This window comes from Typopeltis vanoorti, chromosome 24, assembly GCF_054136105.1.
Source record: "Typopeltis vanoorti isolate ZY-2024b chromosome 24, IOZ_Tvanoo_1.0, whole genome shotgun sequence".
Lineage (NCBI taxonomy): Eukaryota > Metazoa > Arthropoda > Arachnida > Uropygi > Thelyphonidae > Typopeltis > Typopeltis vanoorti.
Genome location: NC_143572.1, coordinates 1,867,495 through 1,881,788, shown reverse-complemented (window position 1 = coordinate 1,881,788; position 14,294 = coordinate 1,867,495). Strand labels below are relative to the sequence as shown.

General features: G+C 34.8%; 1 protein-coding gene across 1 annotated transcript in view; it reads right to left on the bottom strand.

Moving 5' to 3' along the window:
- LOC150092885 (thioredoxin-related transmembrane protein 2 homolog) overlaps positions 1-14,294 on the bottom strand; it is a 123,679-nt gene that overhangs the window by 103,938 nt on the left and 5,447 nt on the right. The window contains exon 2 of the mRNA XM_090413755.1: positions 5,370-5,430. Within this exon, the coding sequence (XP_090269881.1) occupies positions 5,370-5,430 (61 nt within the window). The remainder of the gene's footprint in view (positions 1-5,369; positions 5,431-14,294) is intronic.

Here is a 14,294-nt window from a genome sequence, read left to right as displayed (position 1 = left end):
TCTATTTGACCGGAATCCAGCTTGTTCTTCACCAAGCTTTTCTTCCACAATCCTTCTCAATCGTTTCTCAACCGCAATACATAAATCTTGCCAGGAACACTCAGTAGGGATATACCTCTGTCATTCTCACATTCAGTTTTATTTTCCATTATATATATGGGTACTATGAGAGCTCTACTATAATCATCAGGAATTCATTGCTCTGTCCAGACTTTCTGAACTATTCAGTGCAGCGACTATAAGACTTTTATACCACCATACTTCAGCATTTTTGGTCGAATATCATCTACTCCTACTGTCTTTCCACATTTCAAGCCTTTAATGGCTTTTTCTACTTCAAGTATGGATATGTATTCCTACTGCATGCCTGGTCAGTGTTTTGTACCACTGTGCTGTCATCACTGCTCGTTTCATTTAGCAGTTTTTCAAAGTAATTACTCCATACTTCAAGGATATCTTTTTCTACCATTTTCATGTCACCTTTATCATCTCTAACTCCTTTTACAGCACTTTTTCCTCCATTCCTAAGCTTCTTCAACAACCTCCAGAATATTTTGCCACCTTCTTGATATTTATTTTCTATATTCTTGCCAAAGTACTCCCATGACTTATGTTTAGCTATTTTTGCGCAGTGTTTTGCATTCTTGCATTTGTCTCTGTATTCTCTAAGAGCACAAGCTGACTTATTTGCCAGGAACTTTTGATATGCTTTCTTTTCCTTCACTGCCTCATTAACTTTCTGTGTCCACCATGGCGTTCTGATTTTTCTATCCTTGCAGACAACTTCACCACATGCCTCTCTAACTGAATCAATCAGGGCTTTCAAGGTTTGACACTGAATCTCCAAGGTTTGATTCCTGTTCTCAAACTCTTTCATTTTTAATTCAATAATCTTTGTGTATTTTAGTCTACAGTTCACATCTGATAGCTGCTCAACTTTTATTCGCTTTAAAACTTTCTTACGTCATTCTTTTCAATATGAAATTCAATTTTATCCTGCTCAAGACTAAATAGTGATCACTTCCAATTTCAAATCCTCTGTACACTCTGGTGTCCTGCACCAGGGAGAAAACATCACTATCAACAATAACATAGTCAATGAGACTTTACTTATTCCTTGCATCTTTCTCCATGTGAATTTGTGCATATTTTTGTGTTGGAACATGGTGTTAGTAATAACCAGTCCATGTCCTGAGCAGAAATCCAACAGATATTTGTCATTATCATTAGCTTTTCTCCAAATTTTCCCAACTCAAAATCACTTCCTACTCTGCTATTTAGATCCCCAACAAGGACCAACTTTTCCTTTTCCATTGTGTCAGTTGCTTTTTCTAAAGCATCAAAAAAATTCCTCCATTTCTACCTTAGTAGAACCTTCTGTGGGACCATAGGTACAAATAAGTTTCATTGTCCTGTTCCCCATTCTCATATTTGCCCCCATTACTCTACTTGAGATTGCATGCCATTCAAGAAGATTAGTCTCGTATTTTGTGTTGAATACTATGGCTACTCCTTCTTTTCCTTGATTGTCATTGCCTGAATATAGCATTTTGTATTTATTGCTCAGAAAGATCTCACCTGTTTTTGTGTTTTTTGTTTCAGTCACCCTTATTATGTCAATCTGGTACTTATCTAATTCCTTAGCTAGCTCCATTTCTTTGCCATTCAGGCTTATGTTGATAGTACTGATGTTTAACTCTGGTGATGTTGATTTGGGATGTGTTTTCAGAATTGTTCCAGTAACTGACTTTTTGCTGTTCGCGCTGGTTCCCTGGTGAAAACAACAGGGGCCTTGTTTAACCGGGTGACACCACAGCCGGCATGAAATTTTGTCATGCTGTACCATCATTTTTATTTTGGTTTAACCAATAAGAATATAATTTGGTCAGCTAAATCCCAAATTGCCAGCCCATCCTCGTTCGTTCAGTATCCAGGTAGATACCCAACAGGGTGCACCATGAGAAGGTGAGGAGCATTCTCCACATTCCTTTAAAGGCTATGGGGAGGTCTCCTCTCAGTTATATGCTTTGACCCTTAATCATAGACAATAATATACATTATTTTCAGAAAAATTTACAATATTATTTCTTATGTGTAACATACCATAAAGATAGAGCTTCTGTCTTCATTATACAAATTATAGAAACAACTACCATGTTAAAGTAAAACTTCAGTTTAATATGAACCAAAATAATCACTTGATGTTTCAACCTTCACAGGTCATCATCTGGAGTAGAGACATATATAAAAAGAACAAGCTACACTACAATCTACATGGTATGCTCAAGTTACTTGGAGTCCTAAAAGTCAGGGTTTTGCTGGAAAACTTGAACTTAAGTGGGCTGAATGTGTGCCATCCAAATTCTTGGGATTTTTATGCCACCATTATTGTTAAGATTAGGATGGTTGATCAAAATTTCACAGGCTTCTTTAAATTTATTTTCATAGTAGGTTTTTGTATACTGTAAAGAACAGGTACTTTTCAATCAATTTGGTGTAGGGGTGTTAAGGGTGTGATCTGAGAGACCTGTTTCACCAAAATTTGTTAAATTTAATTATTCATTTGTGTTTTTTTTTTTTATGGATAAGAATTGTACATCCAGTTTCAGCAATATAAGGTAAGTTACAGGTGCAACAGATATATTTTTGCTAGTGATAGCAAAATAAACCAGAATAATCAAGTGATTATTTTGGTTTATATTGAACTGAAGTTAGTTGCTTCCATAATTTGTATAATGAATGCTGATCAGCATGTAACCATGAAAGAAAATAAAAGTAAATGGGCAAAATGTTAAGAATGGTAATTATGTCACTAACTGAATATACAAAGTAAATTAGTAATGGTTGTTTATTACAGCATTGTTTATTAGTAATAAACAATGCTGATTATTCTATTTTGTATTCATATCAAAAGGAAGCAGATTGTTATATAGTAATCTTCACCGCAACAGGTAATATCACATTGCAGTAAAGAATTTGTCCATGAATGGTATATAAGTATCTAAAAAATGCTGCACTGACAAATTTTTTGACATATTCTATTAATTAAATGCCTCAACATGCTTGTTAAAAATGAAATATGGGAGTTCCATTTCAGGTTGCTGTTAATATGGAGGCCAAAATGCTTTACTTTTTTTTTTTTGATTAATCTACAGTTACAATTTTGGATACCACTACAATGTTTCACAACATTTTATAGCTACATTGATTATTCAATTTTAAAGCTTTTCTTTTTATGTGGTTTTCACTCATGAAAGGTATGTTTGTACCATGAATAGGCTAAGAATTTTTCCCCCATTTTTATCTATTTCATACATATTTTTTTTCTAACTTTTTTATTTTTACATAGTCTAGAAACCCTACTCTAGAGACCAAACATGGAACATTTTCAAGTTACTTCAGGCCTCCAATAAGTGGAGTTATGGTCTCACATTAGGCAATGAAATTAACCTCCCACCTTAAGACAATCATAAACATCCATGCCAAAGGTGGAATTCGAACCTACAACCTGTTGGTTAGAGAGCAGGTATGCTAATCATTCAGCCAACCAAGCCACATTATTGCAAAAACTGGTTGATCTGATTTAAATCCTCAGGGGCTGTTTCAATATATATTAATGCAGCATCACCAGAAAATGATATCATTTTTCCAAAAAGTCTGTACTTACAATCATTAACATACACATACTGGCTACCAAATTAGAAACTTTTACTTAATACCAGGTTGGACCTTCTTTATCCCAAATTACAGCACATATGCCATTTGGCACAGATCTCACAAGGTGTTGGATTGCATCTACCAGACAGTCCTTTAACTGGCTAAATTTGACAGAAGATGACTTTGTTCCCAGATCTGTTTTTCTAACATGTCCCATACATTCTCAATGGGATTCAGACCTGGGCTTTGTCATGGCCAGGGAAGATGGGGAAAGTTGCTGTCATGCTCACTGAACAATTATTGTGTGATGGACAGTAGCACTGTTGTTTATGAAACAACCATCACCAGCCGGATAAAAAGTCAACATTGAAGGATGGACTTGATTGGCTGTTCAGATATTTGGAGGACACCCAATCTTCCAGCAATATCAGGGGACCTGTTCCATACCAACAGAACATGCCCCACACCATGACACCACCTCCAGAACCTTCAGTTGTGTTTGAAAAGCAAGCCAGGTTCATTGCTTCAGTATATATTAATGATGTCATTAATATATGTCAATGGAATCCTGCCAAATTCTCTGCATTCGCGTACTGTGGCTCGTCAGACCACAACTTTTTTTTTCCAGTCTTCCAGTGTCCAGTCATGGTGTTCCTGACACCACTGTAGATGAACTTTCCAGTTCTTTGCAGAAATTAGTGGTTTCTATATAGGCATGCAACTGCCAGTACCGATCCTCTTCAATTCCCTGTACGTAGTTCAATGAGATATGGGCTGGGAACACCCTTCATTAAATGCTTCGATTAATTGTTGCTTGTGTGCACATACACACATGCACAGAAATTTCTGTTAGTCAGTAAAAGTCTTCTCAGACAACAGAGATCTTGTTCATGACAGACTGTCTCAGGACCACAGTTACACCTCTTAGACAAGCAATGTGGGTTATTTTTCCACTGATTAAACATGTCGGATATCTCACCTTTTGAAAAACCAATCAGTTCAGTTGTTTTCAAAATAGACACCCACAATAAGTCCCCTATCGAACTCCGAAAGATCCTTTGCTCTTCCCATTGTGATCAACATTATTGATAATTACGGAACAGCAGCGTTTTTAAATAGTTGTCTAGAACATGTGGTGATGAACGTGTTCTAGACAATTTACAGACATTTACATACATCTGCATAAAGGTTTCTAATTCGGTGGCCGGTACGTGTATATTATGTCTTTGCACAAAACCTTATGGGACCCTGTATTTTATTATTTTGTTGCATTATTGAAGACCATAGTTGATATATTGTTTTCTGTTATTTAAAGAGGATTTGAATTAATAATTTGCAACACCTCTATTGGAGTGGTCATGATGTACACAGTTGAATGCTTTAGATATATCATGAAAAACTGCTACCATATACATTCCTCTATTTATCCCAATATAAATTGTTTTATGAAACTCAAGTGTTTTTTTCAGTACTGAATCCAGATCTGAGCGCAACCTAATTAGGTGCATAAAAGTTAGGAATTTAGGTAACTATTTAATTTTTTTTTGTTAAGATTTCAATAACCTCTGAAACTGTAGATTTCTGATGTGTGTGTGTAAGATACCTATTACTTAACTGGGTCAACTGTTCAACTTCTTTGCTGCAAGGAGGTTCTGGATAACAGGCAATTTACTGGATGTATAAAATAATAAGATACTAAAAGAGTTACTTACCTTGTTTTCTACTTCTAAAGACTATCACAATTGCAAGAAAGGTTAAGATTTCTGTTTCTCTCTGAAAATTTTGAGGGAAAAAATTTGAATTAAAAATATACTTTTCATTGACAAAACATTAACCTGAAACTTAAAAAAAAATTACCCATATCTTCTGAACACACAAGAAGTAAACATAAAATAATATTATTACATAACTTTTACATGAAGAGAAAACTATAGTAATATAAAAGAAATATAACTTAGTGTCCTGAAGTTATTGATTTCTATTGCATGTACAGGTTTTAGCATTTTGTTCAATTCTATCTCATCAAATCTTTTTTGGTTTTCAAAATTCTTGTGAACTGATGAAAAAGAAATTTCACATAGAGCCATGTCTAGCAAGTATGGATAATGCTATTACTGGTGAAATACCAGGTTTAGCCAAAAAAATACAAACAAGTTTGAGTTAGGCAAATGGGAGTATTGCCAAGATATTTTCATTTGCAGATCCAAAATGGCTTAACATGTGCAATGAAAAATTCTTCTCTTCAGCTATTTCATAATGTCATCCTTTTTTATCATTTCTCACTAATGTGATGAAAAGGATATTTAGAAATATTTACTTTTGAGGGATGTGCATTCACCTTTTAAGGCTGATCCACTTGGATATACTGTCCACTTGCATCAAATACTATTTGCATTAATTCATACATCTATTGTTGCCTCATTGATTTTTTTTTTTACATACACACACATTAATTCTAAGGTATTTTGAAATTAATATACAGTGGCAATATTAACAGGCAATGCTAGTGAAACCTGAAACAAGAGCAAATAAAACATAATCTTGTTTGCAAAAATAGCAATTTGTATAGAATTGCTATTTTTTTTAAAAAAATAGCAATTCTATACACATTTCCAAGGAATTTCACTGCTAAGTAGTGCAGTGAGGTTTATTGGAAGAATAAACTCAGTCTCTATGCTTTTTTATAAAAGTTGTCATTCTAAAACAAACCTGCAGGCTTACTTCATTACAGTAAATATGTATATTTAAAATAATTATAATATCGGAAAAAACCTTACATAATGTATTTTATTATTGTAGAATTTTTGCCTAAGCGTAATAGGCATCTTCAGTACAAGAACACAAAGGATAATTGAACATTAACAGATAATTCTAAAAAAGTGCTACCTAAGTAGCTAATGTAAGATAACTAAAAAAGATCAGTAAATTTCCTAACATATTAAAGAAAAAAAAAAAAAACTATATATATTTAGACAAAATAAAGTTAAGAAAGATTAGCTGATTTAAAAAGTAATATTTTCCACAAAGGGGATAGACGTAGACCATTGGAACTGTTTAAATTAGTGTGAAGTCAAGTTTGACATGATTCTTTATAATGCCATTCCATGAGAACCAACTTTTATGACGAACTATGTCTAGCATGATAGCATGCTCTGCAAGTCCAGACTGTTCAGGCTGAAGGTACTGAATAATAAGAGCAAATCTTCCTGTTTTTCCAAAATAAGATAATCCACAAGAACAAGGAATCTGGTAGATGCCTGGATAATAGAAATGCAGAAGCTTGTCTTCAGGAGAAGCAAGAAAGGCGGAGATTTTTCTGATGGGGCGAAAGGCAACAAAAATATTCAGCAGTTTTAAAACTTTCACTATGCACTCACTGAAGCCTTGCATATAAGGGATAGGAATATGAGTTATTTCTTCTGTATTTGTAGAGGTAGAGATACCATAACTATTAAAAGCTCTTTCAATGAAAGAATCCTTAAAACCATTAGATGTATTTATTTCGTGGTACAGTAGTAAGTAAGTGGTACAACATTATTTACAACAAATTAGGATACATTACAAATGAGAACAGCTTAAATTTGGTAGGTGAATTATATAGGGAAAAATAATTAAATATGAAAAAAAAAGGAAACTATACATAACTTATATACAATAAATATGGTCAGATGTTCCTCCAGTATCTTGCACAATCAACTGCTCTTTCTGTGCAGGATATAAGGTCCTCTTTTGTGCAAGATGATGGAAGAAAGGGACAAGAAAGAAGGTGTTCCATGGACTGGGTTGTCCCACACTCACAGTTATCTGGGCCAGTGAGGTAGCCCCATTTGATGAGATTCTGCTTGCAGCGTCCTGTCGTTCAAAGTCTGTTGAGGCTTTTCCAAGTATTCCAGTCAAAGTGGGAACCACGTGGAAGATGTTCAGCTGTTGGAATAACAATACTATTTTCAGGATATAGTGCAAGCCATTGTTGAAGTCTTGTCTCTGGACGTTTTTAGGTGATTCAACAGTTGAACCACCAGGAAGCTATGTCGGGATCTTAGTCTTTGGGGCACTGCAGTCTGGCTGAATAGTGGGTGGCGTTCATCATTTAACATTCTAGGGCGAATTGGATCCTGGGATGAAGTGCATTTAATTTAGAAAGAAACTGTTGTAACTCACAGGAAGAGCCATTCCAGATGGCAAAAATATCATCCACATATCTGTACCGGTGAGTAGGTCTACATGAAATGTTGTTTAAAATAAGTTGCTCAATGTGTTCCATGAAGAAGTTGGTGATAGCAGGAGAAATAAAACTGCCCATTGCTGTTCCTTCGATTTGTTGATATACCTTGTTTTTTAAGGAAAAATAACCAGAACATATCACAAAATGAAATAGTTGAATATCTGAAGGAAATTTTGTTGTAGTAATTCAATGCTTGTCACAACATTAGTAAATAAGGAAACATCTAAACTAAATCTAAATAAGGAAAAATTAGTAAATAAGGAAATATCTGACACATCCAAATGAAGATCCAAAATTTTATATTTAAATTCCAAAGTATTTTTTATTTTATATAAGTAGCAGTTCTAGTTGAAGAAATATATTAGATAAGAATTTAGAAATTTCCTATTTTTATTTTGTCTAAATATATACAGGATTTTTTTTTGTTTATTTTAATAAGTTAGGAATTTTACTGACCTTTTTAGTTATCTTACATTAGCTACTTAGGTGGCACTTTTCAGAACTATCTGTTAATTTTCAATTGCCTTTATGTGTACTTGTACTGAAAATGTCTATGATAAGCAAAAATTCAACGCTAATAAAATATATTATGCATTTTTATACAGTATTATAATTATTTTAATTCTGCCTACTCACAGTACTTCATTATTGAAACAAATATGTATGTCATGCAGGACTATTTCAAGATTTTTCAAGTAGATTATAACAATAATCTTGTTATAATCTACTTGATATACCACTACATCTTATAATAAATAAGATGCACGAGTTATGTGACACTTGACTTTTTAACACTGAACGATCCAGATATCCAACCTTCACACTAGAGCTTGGTTCCATCTGTGAATGAACAAATTACTATCAGTTCTATTTTTGAGCTTCCCTGTTAATTCCCTCTTTGATCCTAACATCCAATGTTCTTATTTAACAGTCAATTACTCCAAATTGACCCTCACTGGCCAAAGGGTTTAAATGTCAATGTATTATAATTGTAACTAGGTTAAGTGCATGTAAAAACCCACTTAACCAGATAAAGAGTATAAAATATACCACTATATTTTAAATTACAAAAAAAGTATACAAAACAAAATATATTAATTTGAAAAAAAATTAATATATTTATTCAATCATCTGAAAGAGACATAAGATGTGCTTAAAAAGTGAAAGAAAAATAACTTCAAATACACTGCTTAGAAAGAAGTCAACGGACACCATAGTGTGAGGAACAAACAGCCCTGGCATCCACCTTAATAATAATAGAACCTCCTTTCACTGCAGTGACTGCAGCAATCCTATGGGACATACTTTCCACAAGCATACCATAGCAATCAATACAATCATTCTTCCTGTAGGCATGTAATGAATTCCTGGATTGTTATGGCACAGACATCTCTTAGCCTAACTTGATGCTCCAGTTCATCAGACAGATGTTCAAATGGGTTAAGATCAGGCCTCTGATCTTAACCCATAATTACAGCACATAATTACACATCAGCAAAACAGCAGCCTTATGACACAGTGCATTGTCTTGCTGAAAGAGATGGTCAGTTCCATAAAAACACAATGTAGAAAGTATTGCATTGTCCAGAATGTTCAGACTCCTCTTGGAGTTCAGTGTTAGGCGCACCACAAACAGAGGCCAAAGGCTAAACCAGGACCAAATTTGAACAGTAAGAAATTAAGATTGTGAGTCTCTTGCTTCAGTATGATAGGACAGAACTGTAAAGAAAATCCATGATTGTCAATGAGAAGACTGTGCAGAAGGAATAGGTGCAGTTTATAGATGTGTGGAGTGGATTGCACTTAAATGAATTTGGAGCCAGGTGCTTGGAGAAGTTGTTCACTGAGTGGCTCAAAGTGCAAAACCAGGGAAACTATAGATATTAGGGGAAGCAATCAAGCATGTGACTATCTGCCCTTGGGGCAAATGAATGCAAGTGCAGGAATGATTGTGCAGAAATAGCCATCCCTGGGCTAGATAAGTATGAGTGTAGGAATGACTTTGAAGAGTTAGGTGCAGTTTTCCAGGTTTTGAATCTGGGCAGATAATGATATTATGTAAGGGTAACTGTGAGCCGGGAATGTTAAAACGCATACACAAATGCCTGAAATGTCAGACCAGAAATAAAAGAGAAAAGTTTTTAGTATTTGTCAGCTCAACTTGGCCAAAAATTATTGGCATCAGCAAGACCTGGTTGTCAGAGAATATTGTAGCTAGAGAGATAGAATGTAATAGATATTGTATTTTCAGAGAAGATAGAAGAAATCTTCTCTGAAAGGGGCAGGAGGAGTGGTATTATTAATGATAGCAGAAAAACTTCAAACAACAAAAATAGAAGTTAAAGAAGATTGTAAATCTGATGGAAATGGTTCATTTTAGGTTGTTTGGTGTGAGATAGAAGCCAATCGGACAAAATATATTGTTGGTTGCTGCTATACACCTAGGGGTTCAGAAGAAGATGTGAATGACATGCATCAGCAGATTAGCACAATGAGTGCAAGCTAAACAATTATCATGGTGGACTTCAACTATGGTGATATAGATTGGAAGGAGGAAAGAACACATGGCAAAATGAAAATGGAATTTATAGAGTTACTAAGGGCTAATTACCTGAAACAGCATGTGATGGAAGAGACCTTCTAACAGTGTTGGATCTAGTAATAGCATCAGAAGATGGTATCTATAACTACAGTAGCAACTCTACCTCCAATCGGGAAGAGTGACCAAGCAAGTCTTGTGGAAACCAGCAGAACATTTCAGCCATGTGGAAATTTCAGTCAAGAAAGGGTTTATGCAGAACTATAAAGCTGGCAATTATGACAAACTAAGGAGAAAACTTGGAGCAGCACCATGGCATAAGAAACTATATGGAATGAATGTTAATTAGTGCATGGGTTGTGCCAATTTTTCATGTCAACAAACCTTCAATCTGGAGATATGTAGATGATATAGTCATCATTTGGAAATAAAGTACTGCTGATTTACACAATTTTCTTTCATCTATCGACTCATTCTACCATAAAATAAAATTTACTTTGGAACTAGAAAGTGAGGGAAACTATCCTTCCTGATGTTCTAATTACCAAACATGCTGAAAATGCTTTTTACTTGTTGGATATTGCAAGAATACTCATACAGGTCATTACCTACATTCATCTTCTTTGTGCCAAGTATCACAAGAAACTAGATATTATACATATGCTAAAAAAAAAATTGGGGGGGGGGGGGGGGGAAGAGATGGTCTCTATCATAAGAGAGATGAAGAAACTTAATGAAAAACTACAAATGCTATTCCAGCAACTTGTAATGGATATTCACAGAAACTAGTACGTATATTGCTGTTCTCTAATCATAGCAAAATTCTGACATTCACTTACAGGATTTCAGTTTCCTAGTCTCCTTAAAGCTTATGATCAGGGTAGCTTTCAAGCCTATTCTGACTATTTGATGTTTACTTCATTCTCCTAAAGATGACAACTCTTCAGACAAATATCCTGGGGTTTATAAAATTCCATGTTCTTGGAGCCTTTCTTACATAGGCCAAACATCAAGAAGCTTTGAAATAAGGCAGAAAAAACACATTGAAGACATTAACAACAGAGAACTCAAGCCTGGCCTTTCATGTGTGTGTGTGGCCCCATAACTCCTTCTACAAATATCCTGGGGTTTATAATATTCCATGTTCTTGGAGAGGCCCAACATCAAGAAGCTTTGAAATAAGGCAGAAAAAACACACTGAAGACATTAACAACAACAGAGAACTCAAGTGTGTGTGTGGCCCCACATACACACCACAACACTGAGTGGAATAAGACCTACATGCCTTTACACTGAAGACAACTTCACTGCTCATAACATAAAAGAATTTACTATGGTCATCTTTTCACAAGGCACACTTAATAGGAATCGAGTATTAATCATGTGTGATATTTGAAAATCACTTATCCAATCTTTCCATACATCAGACTTCGACTCTTCATAATGTTATAGTTTGTTTGCCTTTATTGAATTTTATGTATTTTTATTAAGAAGCCACAAGGTTTAGTGATGAAACTAGTAGGAATCATTAACTTTGCAGCTATCCTTGATCAAATAACACCCAGTTTATTCTAATTATATTATTAGTTGAAGTGCCTATCCAATATACCTGAATATCTCTCTCCGTAACCCAGTGGCAATATCATTGACATAAAGGTTAAAACAAATGTTCCAGTACTGATCCCTGCAAAACTCCACTTGTGACCTTCCTTTGCAAGTTTTGCAAAGGAAGGACCTAAATTTGCAAATTAATAAAAAAAATGGCAGTACATATATGTTGGCCTGGTTGGCTGAGTGGTTAGTATATCTGCTCTCCAGCCTAAAGGCTGTGGGTTCGAATTTCGCCGTGGGCATGGATGTTTCCGATTGTCTGTGAAAATACTAGTGATGGAGGTGGGCAGTAGATGGCGTTGGTGTAGATGATGATGGTTGTTGTAGTCGGTGGACTGAGTGATGGAGACAGGGAGTTTTAGAGTAGGTGCCCTCCCTCGATGAGTCTTTGGACTCCTTGGAGGTATCACATAATAATAATATATGCCTTTCAACCACTCCTCACTTTTTTTGTACAAAAGGCAAGCACTGAAACAAGAGCAGCCCTCAACAAATCCATGCTAACCTTAATAGACATTACCCTTGATCTGACCAATTTTGTATACACTCTCTCATTAATTTCTCCAAATCTTTAACAACTACCAAAGAAATATAAACCGGTCCACAGCTTGAGACACCTGCATTCTATCATCATGCTTGTGCAATGGCAACTATCTTATCCTCCCTTCCACAAATTGGGCACTTTCCAAGTAGCTGAACTTTCACTGAACAGTCATGTCAATGAAGCTGTAAGTTCTTAAGTGTATTTTCTTAAAACATACAGTGAAATACCATCCAGTCCCAGTGTCTTATTGACTTCCAGAGTATTTAGTATTCAAAACACATTTTCCTAATGCACTTCTAAACCTTCAATCCTCTGCATTCTTCCCAAAATAAAATCTACTTTCCCAGGATAAAATGATCAGTAAATAGTCCCACTAAGTTGTCTGCACTGATCAATCAATCCCCTTTTCTATCTAACAGGGTCGTTCATCTACATTCATTTCTTCTCCTACTGGCCACATAATAAAAGATTTCCTTAACATTTTCCTTGAACTGTAAGTGCTTTGCCTCCCTCACTATACAAGTCACTTCCCTGGATTGAGTTTATTCCTCATGCAACTGCATTCCACTTCTCTCTTTTCATCTGCAGTTGAAATCTCAGTTACAATCAGATCCCCTGAAGCAAGGACCAAATCCAAAACTCTTGAACAAATGTTTTCTCTACTACATGCTACCTGAGACATTTCTCCTCCAAGAATTCCAAAAATTCCCTTCCCTTACTACTGTATGCTGTTTCTTCTACCCAATTTATACTGCTATTCTTAGACTCTTCCACAACGATCACTCATTTTGCACTTGCCAAAGTAATCTGCATAAACACTTCCTGCTCATCATCCTGTTTCCTGGCCTACAGAAACATCCTATTAAATATTTTGTCCTGTCCATCACCTCACACTATACACTTTCAAACGATTAGTGCCATTTCATTCCAAAGTCTCCACTCTGAAGGATTCAACTCAAAATCAGTCAGGTTCATCTGGGATGCAGGTTTTCTACATGATATTGCTAGCACATGAATTACACTTTGAAAACACATTTTAATTAAATTTGAATAGAAAGCCTCTTTGTTTGCTCTGTTAAAAGAAATATGTAACTATATCAAGATCATGTCTTGAACAGCAACAGTTCATTTGAAAATACCTGAAGTATTTGGAAATCATTGGAATATGATAATTAGTCTCATGCAAAACAGCAAGATTTTAAATTATAGATGAACATTCTGATTTTATAAGGCAATCAATGGTAAATTTAAATGCATCACTTTTATAGTAATTCTCAAATTGTGGAAATGCTGTTCTTAATATTATACCTGACAAGAAATTATATTCATGTTTTATCTTACATCAAAGCATAAGCAAAGGCATGAAGTAACTAACATCATAACTAGTGTTTTATAAATTGAGAATGTTGACTTCACATCAGCTGATATATAGTATCCAATAATGATATTAAAAAAAGAAGTCTGATTCATATGTACTTCACAAAATTGCCATGAATGCTGAGTTTGAGTTTTCAAGTTCTGAAAAAGCAAAAAATAAAGCCAACCAAAACTAATTCAATTTGCTCTTAACACAAAATTCCAATGGCATTTCTGCTTTCTTATAAAAACCTAACCGAATGTATAAATAACTTTAATACAGTATAAAGTTTTAAATAACAGCTTCACAGATTTAAGAGAAATCTAAACGCATAATATTTAAATTCTGAATACAAGACCAA